The 16074-nt window shown below is 41.8% G+C and overlaps 6 protein-coding genes across 6 annotated transcripts; 3 read left to right on the top strand and 3 right to left on the bottom strand.

The window, feature by feature from the left end:
• Positions 1-320: 320 nt before the first annotated feature.
• Bfra_010717 (uncharacterized protein) lies at positions 321-2303 on the top strand (the record flags this gene model as incomplete). Its single annotated transcript, XM_037341053.1, has 3 exons — positions 321-535; positions 620-953; positions 1014-2303. 3 exons carry the CDS (start codon positions 321-323, stop codon positions 2301-2303), a joined length of 1839 nt encoding a protein of 612 aa, XP_037186696.1.
• Positions 2304-4421: 2118 nt separating this feature from the next.
• Bfra_010716 (putative amidohydrolase family protein) lies at positions 4422-5483 on the top strand (the record flags this gene model as incomplete). Its single annotated transcript, XM_037341052.1, has 1 exon — positions 4422-5483. The coding sequence occupies one exon, from the start codon at positions 4422-4424 to the stop codon at positions 5481-5483; it is 1062 nt and encodes a 353-aa protein (XP_037186695.1).
• Positions 5484-6108: 625 nt separating this feature from the next.
• Positions 6109-7042, bottom strand: Bfra_010715 (putative dienelactone hydrolase family protein; the record flags this gene model as incomplete). The annotated part of the gene is made up of 2 exons (XM_037341051.1): positions 6109-6752; positions 6805-7042. 2 exons carry the CDS (start codon positions 7040-7042, stop codon positions 6109-6111), a joined length of 882 nt encoding a protein of 293 aa, XP_037186694.1.
• A 1088-nt stretch (positions 7043-8130) lies between these two features.
• Bfra_010714 (putative transcriptional regulatory protein) lies at positions 8131-10772 on the top strand (the record flags this gene model as incomplete). Its single annotated transcript, XM_037341050.1, has 5 exons — positions 8131-8369; positions 8617-9447; positions 9498-9929; positions 9983-10200; positions 10297-10772. 5 exons carry the CDS (start codon positions 8131-8133, stop codon positions 10770-10772), a joined length of 2196 nt encoding a protein of 731 aa, XP_037186693.1.
• Positions 10773-12076: 1304 nt separating this feature from the next.
• Positions 12077-12850, bottom strand: Bfra_010713 (uncharacterized protein; the record flags this gene model as incomplete). Its single annotated transcript, XM_037341049.1, has 3 exons — positions 12077-12229; positions 12291-12442; positions 12502-12850. The coding sequence occupies 3 exons, from the start codon at positions 12848-12850 to the stop codon at positions 12077-12079; spliced, it is 654 nt and encodes a 217-aa protein (XP_037186692.1).
• Positions 12851-13490: 640 nt separating this feature from the next.
• Bfra_010712 (putative prolyl-trna synthetase protein) lies at positions 13491-15723 on the bottom strand (the record flags this gene model as incomplete). Its single annotated transcript, XM_037341048.1, has 7 exons — positions 13491-14833; positions 14883-15012; positions 15060-15139; positions 15204-15294; positions 15355-15395; positions 15449-15518; positions 15589-15723. 7 exons carry the CDS (start codon positions 15721-15723, stop codon positions 13491-13493), a joined length of 1890 nt encoding a protein of 629 aa, XP_037186691.1.
• Between the last annotated feature and the right edge of the window lie 351 nt (positions 15724-16074).

Genomic DNA, 16074 nt, shown 5'->3' with positions numbered 1-16074 from the left:
ATTCATGACCCATAAAAATGGGGCTCCGGCAAGGGTGTTTATGAGTGCAGGCTTATTAGGATTTCCAGAAGAAGAAAGTAAGATTACCCGGTGATAAGAAATTGTAAGATCAGGGTGTGATTAACCGCATGGCCCCCACGAATCATGCACAGCTATCACCTCTCGTATCACGTACCCAATGGGAATTGCATAATTCGTTAGTTAGAACATATCACGTTACTAGTTCTGGGAGGCTCATACTGCATAGCCACTTGCCTTGAGATGTACTTAATCATTACATACAATATTCAACTGCCAGACCACTTCTCCGAATCATCAGAATGACGTTCAACGCTGAAGGTTTGTACCTTGTGAGACGTTTTAGTGAACTTACTCGCAACGAAAAGATTGCCGAGCCACTTTCCCAAGGACTTGCGGAGAAAGTAGATCACGACATTGAACGGGAGAGGAAGGGGAAGTATTTCTACGAAGAGGTAACTCAAAAATCAAAGAAGGTCAATCAAATAACAGGAAATTACGGCCATGATCTATACTCGTGAGTCTTCCACAAAATTCCCGAAATTGTTCAATGTACTACATTGAGATGCAATTTGGAGATTGGAGATCTAATAAAGCCTAGATTACCTGGCTTCTTTGAAAGCAAGCTTTCGAATCTGGAGGAGAAAAGCGACAAACTCTCAGTGGCGTGGAGAAACCTCGAAGACAAGCTCAAGCTGGATAAAACCGGGGTTCCAGCCACGAGTGCGAATAATGGTACGGATATTCTGCTTTTGACAATACAATTGCAAAGAGATATTTTGCAAAAGAAGCGAGAGTCGAAGGGTGCTAAAGTCAAAAATTTCCTAAAAAGAACTATACAAAGTCTGGAGAATCACAAGTATCTCTTTGCATTGCTACCGAGCGGGGACAAGTATACCAGCGTACTCACTGGTGCCTTCTCTGCCTTAGTCAAGGTACGAGACTATCGAACGTGGTATGAGAAAATCATAGAGCTAACAAAGAGCTTTACAAAGGCAAGCGTAACTCATAGTAAAATCGCCGACGAGATATCTGACGCATTGGACGATGTATCTGACCAAGTCCGATCTTTTGGAATTGCCGCTGCCACCACAAGATATCAAAGATCTGCATATATCAAATGTCATATTACTGAATTTTATATTCAGCTTTTTGACTTCCTTGAAGTTATAATTCGTGAATGGTATCAATCGTCTTGGAAACGCTTTTCGAAATCACTTGGTCGTTCATTCTTAGAGGAAACTGTTCAAAAGACGGTTCAAAGGTTACAAACATATACGACTCGAGTCGCGGCAGAAGAAAGGCATATATCTGAAGAGCAGAATCACATGCAATTGTTACAGATTGGAAACATGGTGCATAAGCTTTTACTAGACAATAAAGAACTGAAGGAGAGATTGAATGAGATCAGCCCTCCAACCACTCCAGAATCGAAAAGGCAGAGGGGCTCTGTTGGGGTTTTGAATCATTCAGGGGACTATAGTAATAGCCCCAACTCTTCATTGAATTCTACTCCTCGCTGGTCGAAAAATAGTATGCTTAAAGATAGCGGGTTTCTTCGTCAATATATACAAGCTTCTGTTGATGTCGACAGATTGATTGTAATGGGCCAATCCCTAGTAGTCAACGCTGATATTTCGACACGTATCCGGCAGTGGATTATAGCACCTTCATCTGGAATTCTGTGGATTGAAGGTCCACATGGCGTAGAACAACCTGGCCAAAACACTCTCGTATCGGCTTTTGTTTTGAGGAATCTTCGGCTTGCTCATCTTCCAGTGATGGCCGAGTTCTGTCATTATGATACAAGAGATTGGAGGAGGTGGAATCCAGCAACAGAACTTCTCAAAGTTGTATATGGTCTAATCGGACAAACCATGAATATGATGGAGGATGATATTGAGACAAATGGAATATATCCCGATTTCTCCGCCGAGCGTTTCCAGAGATTGAAAGAGAATGCTGACGCACTACCAGCTGCAATCCAGTTATTAGCAGATCTAATTTCAGTTGGACCAGCTTTGCAGTTTTGCATCATCGACGGTTTAGAGATATTTGATGGATGTGAAGGAGGCACGTTGCTCAATAAGAGTTTCAAAGATCTGATTACCCTTATATGCAAATCCGTTGTTGCAAAGTCGTTCCCAGGTCGAGAACGGATTTTCAAAGTTCTTTTCACAACCAACGGTTTTGTGAGCGAGCTCGCAGATTGTCATGAAGCGGAATCTTTTGTGCGATTGACCTATGACGATGAGGAGGAAGACGAGCTTCTTACATATCCCTGACCATCGCATAGAAAATCATTGCAGGTGAGGTCCCAGGGTGGCATGAAACCTTTGAACTCCATCACAATCTTCCGGGTCCTAGACCACGTAACCATATTACTGTTGGGCAAATTTGAAATAATGAGTTCAATTACTGCACACTTATCTAATTGCCACAATCACCATAATTCACGAGCTAGCAACGTGTTTGTTCATTACCAATGGGTTAAAAATGAGCAAATTTGTAACCGTGGTTTGCTATCATCTCCAACAGTTGGATTGCGGTTTACAAGGTACACCTGGCCTCGGCTATGCAATTTCAGAATTTAAATGATCTTGAGAAATGGTGAAGATGTGCCTGAAGTTCTCTTTTGCTCTGCATTATTCAGTTTTTGGAATCTATTTCTCTTTCGACCACCGATTATATGTAGGCCAGAATAAATTTCCAGAGCTTATTTGTCGTTGGGCATGTAGACATGCCTTCGGATAGCTTGAATATCATTGTCGTAATTACCATCCAAAACATTCCTCACTTTGCCTACTCACGATCTCGTAGATTGGTGGATCACTCGCAGGCTTGATGCAGGCCGTAATGCTCAACGCCTTGGTTACAATATTCATATCCTCGAACAATATATGATTTCAATCCGGGAAGGAAAAGCCGCTTGGCATGATGGTGACGGTCGAGGATCTGAAGACTGGCAAGATCCGAACTCACCATGGACAACAGATTTTGATGGCACGCTTTTCTTGGTTGGGAAATGCTTTCGCATTCTTTCGACCATCGGCATTACAAAGTACAAATCGATGTACTTTACATTGCCCAATCCCAGAGCAACTTCTTTTGAAGAAGATTACCTTGCAAGACTAGGAAAGAGAAGTTCATTTATGTGAAAATACTCTTCATTGGAGTAGGTAGGTTGTGTATGTATATGAGTAATTCGCAGGCCGACTGTACCACAAAGCCCGCCACCAATTGGCGTGTCAAAGCAGGAGATAGGGTGTTCAGTTGCAAAGTCTATTCTCAGCGATTATTCAATGGTGACCGATCGTATTCGTCTTTAAGTTGGTCTGGATTCGCCTATCTGAGTTTAGTAGTACCTAGACTTCTTGAAATTTCTCATTGGTTTACTCGCTCAATATCGAGTCATGATCCACAAGTCTGCAAATTGACATTTGAAATATGCCGCTACTCCGTAAAAAATGTGTATACTATTACTGTACTTTGACAATATTCGGATGGTACTAGTAAATCGCGGAAGATGATCGGCCCACAGTTATTCAAACATGCCGTTGTTGCCGTCAATCATGACCTATCGAGCCCGAATATTCTTTCAAGCTTTCCATGAAGTTTGATTAAGGTTGAACCTCGATTTATCCATACTCATACCGTTCCTCGAGACACTAAAAGTGTTTGGATTGACAGATAGAAGTTAAACTTCGACCCACTTTTTTCGTGAGTTCCTAACTCCCCGATGAGCCAGGAAACATAACTCCCCGAAACAAGAGAAGGCGACCTCAACATCACACAATGCAAGAATTACGATGAGCTAGCAATGCCTTCAGTGTCATACATCGGAGCTTTTTCAGTGCGAGCGCCGCTCTGGACAGTAAATCATCTCCACTACGGATTTGTGGCGTCGGCTCTAGTGAACCAGACCATCCAGACTTGCGTGCGTCAACGTAAAGTTTCGGAAGTAGTAAAATATAGTCAATGACATGATGTATACCATTGGCACGGTAGATGAAGTTGAATCTTCTCGATATCTATATAAAAGCTCAACAGGCCTTCCATCTTCATTCCCATCATCATCATCATCATCATCATCATCATCATCATCATCATCATCATCATCATCATCATCATCATCATCATCATCATCATCATCATCATCATCATCATCATCATCATCATCATCATCATCATCATCATCATCATCATCATCATCATCATCATCATCATCATCATCATCATCATCATCATCATCATCATCATCATCATCATCATCATCATCATCATCATCATCATCATCATCATCAAATAACCATCTCAAAGATCTGATCATCACATCAATCAAGTAAACTCATTAAAAACCCCCAATTATCTCCTGTTAAGAAAACACCAGAATTACCATCAATATGCTCGGTAAAGTCTCCCTCGAAGAAGCCTACGAGATCCCCAACTTGGCGGATCAATCTCGTGACCAGGCTGCCATGTATATCGCCCCAAAGGACCTCGATCGTTACATGCGCCAGATCAAGTCCATCACTGGTGAACGTGTCAAAGTCTCTGATGCCAATGGAATTGGTTACACCATCGTTTCTTTGACTGTCCCCGGTATTCAAGGAATCACAGACCCAACTAAGGCCGAGAAACATGCCACTGAATGTAACAGCTACATCGCCAATGAGATCAAAGACCACCGAGATCGACTTGGAGCTTTCGCATGCCTTTCAATGCACAACCCCGAACAAGCCGCCGCAGAGTTGGAAAGATGTGTCAAGGAATTTGGATTTCACGGCGCTCTCGTCAATGATTTTCAACATGCTGGTCCTGATGGAGAGACATACCTCTACTACGATCAACCCGCTTACGACGTTTTCTGGAAGAAGTGCGTAGAGCTTGATGTTCCACTCTACATTCATCCTGCCGCACCAACTGGATCCATGTACGAGAAGCAATTTGCTCAACGCAAATATCTCATTGGTCCACCACTTAGTTTCGCTAATGCCGTTTCTCTTCATGTCTTGGGACTCATCAGTAACGGTGTCTTTGATCGTTTCCCGAAACTCAAAGTCATCATCGGTCACTTGGGCGAGCATATTCCTTTCGATTTTTGGAGAATCAATCATTGGTTTGAGGACGTCGAAAAGCCTCTCGCCGAAAAGAATGGTGATATTCCTTGGAAGAAGACTATCGTTGATTATTTCAAGACAAACATCTGGATCACAACCTCCGGTCATTTCTCAACCCCTACTCTCAAATATGTTTGTGAGTATTTAGGTCCTGAGAGATTGCTATTCAGTGTTGATTATCCATATGAGACAATCGAGAATGGATGCGGATGGTGGGATGGAGATGCGGAGAATATCAAGAAGGCGCTTGGTGGCCGCAAAGCATATGAGGATGTTGGAAGGGAAAATGCAAAGAAGTTGTTGAAACTCGGAAAGTACCATGATTCGGAAGCTGTGGTCGAGTAAGATCTAAGGTATCCACCAGACAAAGGAAAGAGCCAGATTCTTTATTCAATGTCTACTTATAAGCCAGATAAAAATAGTTCTAGGAAATCAAACATACGTTCATTTATCAAATCAATCTCACCTCGAAAGGCTTCTTGTGGATGCTCGTCATAAGTTTAAGCCGAATGATTGTACTGATCAACCTTCTCACTGAGAGGGCACTTACTACTAATGTGAGAATTCATGATTCAGCGATTTGACCTCATGAACTATTCAGGTCTCAAGGGCGGACCAAATGCGTACTAGGTAAACTACCTTTCTTTAAGCCACGAGCCTTACTGATATTCCGAAATTAGAAGGATAAATCCAAACACATCTTACAAATATGATCTTCACTCGTAGATAGGGACGGAAACTTTGATTGTTTCATTCACTGGAAAGGGGAATGAAGCAAATGTCGATAATTTGTGGCACAGAATAATGAGTGGACTGGAGATAACACGTGAATATATTGACATATTGTAATGAAAGAGAATGCCTGGTGAGTGAAAGTAGCACGCAAACATTTGAGTAACGAGGAGATGTAACGACAGGATGCGTTGTGTACGGGAGAATCGCACTCTAACGCCTTCGATGATATTAATTGTCAAGCAAGCCATCTATTGAACCAATCAATAGCCTGAGCCTCTGCCTTATTTGCACACTCCAACTCATCCTCATCGTCAGGATGTGTTCGAATAGCAAATCCATGCTTTGCACCTTGAAGAATACTGACTTCGTAATTCCCCTTGTGCTTCACCTGAAGAATTTCCTTCATCTGATCAATTTGAGGAGCTTTCATGGCTGAATCCTTATCTCCGATTGATACACTGAGTGGGATTTTGACTGCTTCGATATCATTTGGGACCTCGATATAAGAAGGGTGGGCAGTAAATGCACAATCGATCAACTGTTCAGAAGTAGTAGATTTGGCTTGCGATTGATGTCGTTGAACGCGCGATGACAAATTGTCTTGTGCAAGAAGTATAGTATGTTTTCCGCCCCAACAGAAACCCGCAACACCGATCTTGAGATTATTCGTTGGAAAGGGAGGTTCGGATGATCGAAGAGCTTGAAAGAAGGAAACGACTTTAGGATGGGTGATGGGAATCTTGGTCTTTGTTTTCCAGGGAATTGCGATAGTCATAGCTTGAAAAACATAAATAGGCTTGAAGAAAATTGTTGTCAACCAAGACGCGGGTTCCAGAATTTTATCAAATAGAGAAATGGCGCGAGGATCCATTGCATTGCCTATGGAGAAGTTAGGTTGCTTGGAAGGTAGATGAAGCTGGAGAAAACGAACCATCCATAAAGTCGGGACAATAAACCAAAAATCCTCCTCCTTTGGCATAACGATCTGCCATTACTCTGTTGTTGACAAAATTCCAACCAAAAGCATCAGTAATGATAACAACTATACCCTTTGGCACAATCCCAATTTCTGGTTCTGCAACATAAGTTGGAAGACCGTGAATCATAGTTTCTTTGCCAGTTGCGATCGTTGTGGTTAACCCCCCTCGAAAGCAATCTGGGCACGACATCTTTGAAAAGTTTTAAATTGATTGGTGGGAACTTCAAGAGATTGGAAGGGAATACAATTGAGATTAAAGATACCTTTTTGACGGACTTACTGAAGATATATAAATACCTGGTAGTTGAGCATGTACTGATGGAAGGATGATAAGTTCCTTATCATACATAAACTACACTTTGGAGGTTTACCACCATCCATCTTTACGGCGTAGCCAATCGGTGTCAGCTTACCTTGAGGTGTCAGCTTACCTTGAATTCGAGGCCACGGTGTGACTCATGAGGTTCAACTGCATCAAAAATATCATCCCGAAAAGAAGTAAAGTGAGAGAGAGCACCGGCGAGACCAATCTGGTTGTGAATGTCCAAACCGTAAATGAAGGGGTAGAAATTGGACAACCATGGAGAGAAGTCTCTAGGTCTTGCCGCTCGAAGACCTGTCACTTCGTACAAGCGGTGGTGTTGTATATGGAAATGATCGCTGAACTAATCTTTGCTCTTAGTTGAAACAATCAAACATCTGGAAATGATTCAATTTAGTACTGTGATCATTTATGTCATTTATGAGAAAGGCTGGAATATGTCGTTCTTTGTGGGAATATTCAAACATGATATCAAAAATAACAATCAAGCTAGAGAAAGATTCCTAAAGACTGGTCTCGTGTAGCACTAACCATATTAGTTTTAGGTCGATAATTTTTTATTCTAGCATGACGGACCGACCCTTCCATCTTCCATCCTCTATTCTGCTACGTAAGGAGTGAGTCGACTGGATTCGTAAAATCATGTGACTGGGACCACGGCCATCGTACCAAGAAGAACTAGGGGATTCTCACCGTTTACCCGGATCACCTTCCTACGGAGTCAAGGAAGAATATCAGCAATTAAATATCTCATAATTTCTCATAACATACGAGGTACATCTTATACATCAAGAATATCATTGATATATAGGGCTGTTATCAGCACAATCTCACCTCCCCTTTACCAACTATTACGTGCGATCCGAGTCTTGGCACATCATCATCCCATCGACTTTTTTTCTTACCTCTTACCTCCCCACTCTTTCTCCCCGAATCCCATTTCTCCATCTCCATCCATGGATATCCCTCACTCCGAAGATGTGCCTGAAGAGTCTCAAAATCAGGACCAACTGCAAACACAAAAACCGGTCCGTAAACGTCGGAGAACTCAATTAGCTTGCAATTCTTGTCGTCAAAGAAAGACGGCTTGCAACGGTGACCGCCCTTCATGCTCGTCATGTATAAGAAGAGGTGTTCAAGACAGTTGTTCTTATGAGGAGGCAACCGTAGGCTCTAAAGCTTCTATCAACACTGGGTGGGTTTTTTCTTGAATTTCCCCGGCTGCACGGCGGGGTCCTTTTGCACGGGATTTCACCCAACAACCAAGGCGTTACTTTTTGACTTTTGATTCCATGAAGCATAATGTACTTATTCGAAATACCTGAATATTTGGGCTCTTTGATGCGACTAAGATATTGGATATTTTCAATTGTAGTTTACACTCAGACAATTGTCCCAACACTATGAAGTTGTGTCCAATCAGCTGATTTGCCGATATTCAGGAAGTCTTTAATGATCGGTAGTCCAAAACCAAACGTTCATTTTCGATCAGTCAGTCAATCAACCTCATCTCCAAGTCCAGCTGCAGGAATTGCAGCTTCTCCTGGAAATGTTGGTGGTTTGGCTATGGTTTCCGATACAGAGACACAAGATTCTCTTTACGGAGGATCATCGACAATTGCATTAGTATCTCAAGTTCGACAAGCAGCGTCAGATCAAGCAGTGCCGATCAATGAAACGCATAAACAACCGATTGATAATCTACCTCAAGCACATGGTGAAGTAGAAATACTCCATAAGCAAGATTTTGCAAATTTTATTTTACCCCAACGTCAACAGGCTGATGAATTCATAAACTGTTACTGGGAATTCGTTCATCCAGTATTTCCTCTTTTGGATCTCCAAACTTTCAATGCCACTTACGAGAAATTGTGGATGTCATCACCAGGAAAAGGATTAGACGGAGATGAGTTGAACGAAACAATCTTTCACGCTACCCTTAATCTCGTTTTTGCTTTGGGATGTCAATATAGTAAGGACGTTCCTCCACAACGAAAATCAAGCTATGCAGATGAATTATATCGACGTTCGAGGAGGTTACTGAACTTTGAGATATTGGATGCACTACAGTTATCTTTGGTTCAACTGTTTTTACTCACGGGGGTTTATTTACAATCCACTGAACATGCAAATAGATGTTGGAATGTGGTTGGATTAGCTATTCGAACCGCACAAGGATTAGGTCTTAACACGGAAAATAACTCACATAGGACCAGTCAATTAAGTTATGAGATTAAGCGAAGGGTATGGCATTGTTGTATATTGCTTGACCGGTCTGTAGTCCTATTTAACTTTTACTACTTCGCGGCTAATCACATGAAAGGTTGCTGGCCATGACATTTGGTCGACCAACTATGATTAGAACCGGATCCTACGATGTTCCAGAGCCATCGATAATCGATGACCAATATCTAACAGCAGATTTCCAACAAGTTCCGGGAGCTCAACCATCTGGAGTTCATTCTCGAATAAATTTGTTCGTCTACTCGCTCAGATTATTCGATATTATGGATGAAATACTTTCGAAGTTTTATGTATTTCAAGGTGGCAAGAGTGAAAGCAATTCTACTAAGTCTTTCAATCCTTGGTCAGTGGGTGATCTGGCCAGTATATTGACCATCAATGCGAAACTTGATGATTTTCGGGAGAGCGTTCCTCAAATATGCAAGGATGTTAGTTCGTTTGCACTTGGGACCGACGCTTTCGCACCTGGCCAACTTCACGTTGTTTTACAGTCAAAAGTCCTACGAAGCAGGTGATTAAGCAAAGCCTGTCGATTTCAGCTCAATATCTAATATAATCTCTCAGGTTTTTACTTGTTCGCATCTTACTTCTACGGCCCATACTCTTAGCATCCGTCTTTAAGGAAAGGTCAACCCTACTCGCCAAATCCGAGCCTGGGCTAACGAAAGATCTTGCCATTGGAGTTTGCACACTATGTGTGAAATCAGCTCACTTGCTTGTAGAGACTATACATGAAAATCTCAATACGGAGTATCGTAGCTCAGGATGGCACACTGTTTATTGTAAGTTTCTCACATAAATCTGCTGTCATCAGACAGCAGTTCATACTCTTTGAAACCAAGGAATATTCCTCGATTCATATTTACTGACAATAACAGTTGCATTCGCTGCTGCGACTATCCTTCTTGCGGCTCAATTATCTCCGCTGATCCAAGCCACTTTATCCACCGAATATTGCTTCGAAACGTCATGGACTTCATGTATTAAAATTCTCGAGCATCACAAAGTGCAGATCCAATCAGCCAAACGAGCCATAAATATTCTAAGAACATTGAAAGAGAAAGTTCAAGCAAGAAAATCGGCTGAATTTACGAATCCATCAAATGGAAATTCGCTTGAGTCAAATATAACTGACGCTCCAGCAAATACCGAAAAAGACTTCGCTAATCCTCAAGGGTCAATTCCCCAGGATTATTCAACTCTTGTACCTGGAGTCCCCAATGGAGGGCTTGGGAATGATAATATCATCATGTTTGATACAGGTATGCAGATGGATTCGATGAATGATGCTTGGTTCACCCAACAACTTTCGGATTTGAATTGGTTGGATTATTATCAAGTATCACCACAGTGAAGTGAAAAGGCATTTATGTTCTGCAACATCAAAATATGCTTCGATACAGAGCCTCAGAAATTTTGCTCTGGTTAGCAGCCATCAAATTTTACCAGTCCTGCTCAAAGCAGTCCTGAGCAATGCTGTGTCACTCTGAAAACCATCGCGGACTTCTTCCAGAATTAATGATGCCACCAGAAATCTAAATGTAACATAACTGGCGTACTTTGCCCATCCTGTTATTATTTGAATCTCTCATAAACGTTGAAGGGGCTGCACCATAATATATTCTTGATGTACATACCACTCGCTGTCTTTTGTTTGTATTTACAACGATTCATTCTTACTTTTACATACCATATTCATGCAATCAACCAATCATACCATCTCTACGTTTTCAAAACCTTTGTTGCAAATATGTCATGGGGTTTTGAATCTGGAGATGGCTCCACTTTATCATTTCTGAGTGCGATAAACAATGCCACGGTGTAGGGATCCGGAAGCGGCATTTTATATGTTTGTGCAACGAGTATCCTACGGTATGAATTTTTTCCACTAACCTGTTCCTTGAGAATACTCACCTTCTAACTGCTAGAGCTCAATAAAGTTCACACCACTGAACAACCCCACGTCGATGAAAATCTTTGCCATTCAAACTAGTCCTTAATGGAAACTTAAGAATCGATAGACTAAAGGGATTAGTGAAGTAGAGGGACACAAGCAAGTTTTACAGGAATGTTTCGAGCTATTCAGGACACTTGAGTGAAACTAGCTTCGTATGGGGATGTAGAGAGAGTGGTCTACACATCATCGTCGATCTCACCTGGTATGCCTCGTTACGGGATGTCTAACTCACCTTCGAACGGTTGAAATCTCAAGCAATAAAAACATCAACGGTACTCTGAGTTTTCAAACAGCAATCTCGAAAGACAAGAACAATTCGGGAAAAAATCATTGACAAGCGCGTACGTGTTGTAACGAAACTGGATTTAAGTGCTTTACCAAACAACTCCTTCAATGCGAGTAATACAGACAAGTAACGACACAAAAAGGAAACGAGCTCTGTTGCACTACTCAAGACTGACTACCCCCAAAGAGAATAAGAGCCCGCCATGAGCATGAGATTTGTAAGTGGAGAGGAGCTTAACTGAAACATTTGCAAATTTGAAGAATTTGGTCGAGAGATTCTCACAGTGCCTACAAACGACGTAGGAAGTCGTCGGCAACCCACAGCAGTAATGCAGGAAAGGCATCCAAAACATTATTGCTCTAATCATGTTGTCTTGAATTTTTATTTTATTTTTAGGCCGAAGCAAACCCATTTATCATGCATCGATTGACCAGTTGTCATTTTGTTCCTTTCCATTCGTAACTCTATGCCTCGAGTCAATGTAACCCGAAGAATTATTGAATCGGCGTACTTTTTTCTTCCCAGCCCGAAAATCCAACCATTGGCCAGTGGCAATTATTTCGTATATCTATACTATCAAATGTTAGCTATTTCCCTATTGCATTTGAGCAAGCGAGATGGATAATTACTTCACCACGCTCGATCCCGCCCTGAATCTGGCCATCCTTATCCAATTGCGCACGAGGCCCATGGACTTCTAATACTCTTCCCATATCTGCAAAGGTCACGTCCGTCCCAAAAGTCTCATTCAACTCCTCTTCCGATGCTCCTCGCGATTTATCTGTATTGTCCTTGAGCCGCTATTTCAGTCTACTCATATCTGTAAAAAAAAAGACTCACCAATTTCCCTATGAAATGTAACAGCATCACGATGAGCAGTCTCAATCGCTTCCGTAATTCTTCTAGCTTCTTTCGCTTTTCTCTCTCTGATTGCCTTGAATAGCTCAAGCTCCTTCGCTTTTTTGGCCTCTTTGGCAATCCTATCAACTTTCCATTCTTCGGTGCCGCGAATTCCGAGATTCTTTTCTGCTTTTACACCTGCTTCATAACCTTTGCGGTACTCTTCCGGGTACTGAAATTCAAACAGTGCCTCTACTCTGTCCTCACGATATGCTTGTTTGCCTGCCTCTTTGCCTTGATCGAACGGTTCGAGAGCTTTGAGTGTTGGTTTGCGTGGGGGTGAAGACATCTTATTGAGGAGATATAGCTGGCGAGGTCACTTGTAATTCGGTGCGACTGTTGCTTCTCTACTGAAATGAAATGAGAGGAGCGTTGACAAGGTTGAGTGCGATGATAGTATTTGATCGCACGCGGAGAAAGAAATCTGCAAACCCTTTGAGGTGGAAGGTAAATTCAGGTTGCGAAAGCGGATGAGTGAATAGCTCGCGGTATAGCAAAGTACGTATTTTTGAGTCCCGAATGCGGTTTCTGAAATTCACTACAACATGATCCACATGCATCAGAATGCGGAGAGAATCAGAAAAGGGAGCCTCGTGCCGAAATCGGTGTTTGAATAAGTAGCCGGCTGGCTACCTAGATTCCGTTGATCGGGTTAGTCTAGTGGATTGAGGTTATTTCAAACAATAATGTATGCACATAGATAATAAATGATAAGTCCAAATGACTGCTCAATAACAAAACAAGTGCTTGTACGCGCCCCTTGACAGGCTGCCTCCGAATTCGACTCTCGTCTAAAATATGAGTACATAGAAATCAAAGTTCAAAAGAAAAATGAAACTTTATCTGGCAGTATTCTACCAGCCCTTGATGATCATTGACACATGTTAGTGAGATATATCACAATTTATAGTACACTACACTTCTTTGACTCAAAGCTGATTCAATAACTTCCCAACAAAGTTCTTCAAATCCTCAACCCTGACATCCTCCTTAACATCCAGCCGTCTACACTGGACCTCACATAGACCTTCCTTCCACTTCCTACCCAGCAAAACAATGACCGGATAACCAATCAAATCAGCATCCTTCATTTTCCAGCCAATCGATACCTCTCGATCATCAACTACTGGATCCATTGCAGCAGCAGAAAGAGTATCGGATATCTGCAATGCATCTTCATTCAATCCCTTTCCCGGGACCACAACGATTTCGAAAGGAGCCATAACTCTTGGCCAATTCAAACCCTTTCCGTCAGCTAGAGTTTCTGCAACGGCTCCAATCATTCTCGTCACACCAATACCATGGCATCCCATTTCCATAGGAACCCGTATCTGATCATTTCCTCCTTGCTGAGGTTCATTATCTTCAGCTTCAAGATTTTTCCCTACAAGGCCAGAAGGTACAGTAACAGTGGCTTCCATCGGCTTACTATATCGTGTACCTAAATGAAAGGTATGTCCAAGTTCAATGGCCTTTTCGACTTTCAACGTCGGTTCTTGACATTTGGGACAAACATCGCCCTCCATAATACGCTTCAAATTTAGCGGTTCCCCCGTAGATGGATCCTGGACGAAAGACGAATTCTTATACTTATTCAAAGACGAATCAAAGTGCACCTCTCGTTCCCTTGAAATTGCCTCTGAAAATTCAGGAGGGACTCGTCCATCAATAAGGTTAATCACATGAGTGATATGGATTTCATCTGCTTCATTGAGACATGTATTCGTAAGTATAAAATCCTCATTGATGAGTCGCGACATTACCACATGTCCAATTTTTCTCGAAGGATCATAGTCCGGTACAAGTCTTTTTATTGAACTTGTGTTCAAGTCATACCCTTCTCCGTTTTCAGAATAAAACCAAGTGACAATGAGCGTAGATCCATCACGAGAGAACCCACCAACCTTCTTCAGGTTTTTAAACTCGTTCTTCGAACTCTCGGTCTCATTCAATTTTGACAAGCCACTTTCTGCTAACTCCTCATTTGCCACATAATCACATTTACTGCAGCTGATAATATTATCTTCTCCAATCTTAGTTGGAAAGTGAAACTCATGACTGAGGTCACCACCTATGTCTCCTGAATCGGCTTCGGCTACAAGATATGGAATTTTCAATTCATCGAAAAGTTTATGATATGCTTTGCGAACATCTTCGTAAGTTGACAGAGCGCAACTATTATTGTAATCAAATGTATAAAGATCTTTCATGACGAATTCTCGAGAACGAAGAAGTCCTTGTCTCGGTCGTAGCTCATCACGATACTTTCGAGCTAGATATGGATGAGCAAAGAACAGAAAAGATGGCAGGTTTGAACAAACTAATCTGGTATAAACGAACAGGAAGTTCTTTGTATGATTGAACCGAGTTTGAAACCAATTCCGTGATTTCTTCCTCGTGTGTAGGAGCAAGAAGATACCTCGCCTCCTTTCGGTCTTCCAATCGGAAAAGCTGATAGTGTTACAATCATGGCAATAGATTCTTTCGATGGGAAATACCTCAGAACTAGAATTCAATCGACCACTTTTAGCCCAGAGCTCTTCAGACGACAGAGACGACAAAGCAAGTTTCGATGCGCCTTTCAGAAGACATTAATATTAGCATGAATGGTGAAAACAATTTGGGGGAACAGGATTGCTAACCTAACGTTGACATATGCTTATCAATAAGTGCTTCTAATTTGTTCTGTACTCTTCTTCCTAGCGGCAACATATGAAAAATACCTGTGTGAGCCTAGTCATGCCGTGTGAGAGCATGCCCTTATGAGTAAAAGGAAATGACTTGACAACGCACCTGACGTAAGAAACCCCCTCGAATAAGTTTAGCATGAGAATCTATCCCGAATCAGTTTTCCAAATTCGATGAACATATCTAGTCTGGATTTTACCTTCATCTGCGCTTGCAGCTATACCACCAGTAGGTATCCAGAACTTGGATAATCTTGCCCTATCATCATTCTACCATATCGATTAATCAATGACATACCCACATGATTAAAAAGCGGTTTCGTGATGAATCTGAACCTACAATTGTAGAAAGACTCGGTTGCATTTGAGAATATGAAAGCCTGAAAGGCCGCGATAAACTCGTTGCACGGCGACACAAGCCCCAAGTGTTTGTTGCAGATCCTCCAAACCGCGAAATACTCCGGAGGGAATGCATCTTGAAGTACTTCCCGGCCCTGCGTCCTACGTTCAGAACGAGTTCGGATGAACTGTAAGGATATGAAAATGCAGAAACACTATAATTTCATTCTTATCATATATATCTTTCGGGTTGCCTTTTTGTTCACATTGACCAACATATCACACCAAGCCAATGAAAAGTTACAGATGAAGCTTTCTAACACCGGAAAATCTTTGTCCCGTCAGTCGTTGGCAGAATAAAAGGCGGTGAAATAAACTTTTTTTCTAATCAAGAACTTCTAAGAGTGTCGCAACTTTGATCAGAAATATTTCGAACACTCCTCGATATTTTCACCACCATCATTTCAATTGAATTACTTTGATTGTA

This window comes from Botrytis fragariae (genome assembly GCF_013461495.1).
Source record: "Botrytis fragariae strain BVB16 chromosome Unknown tig00000797, whole genome shotgun sequence".
NCBI classification, from domain to species: domain Eukaryota; kingdom Fungi; phylum Ascomycota; class Leotiomycetes; order Helotiales; family Sclerotiniaceae; genus Botrytis; species Botrytis fragariae.
This window is presented reverse-complemented; position numbering and strand designations above follow the sequence as displayed.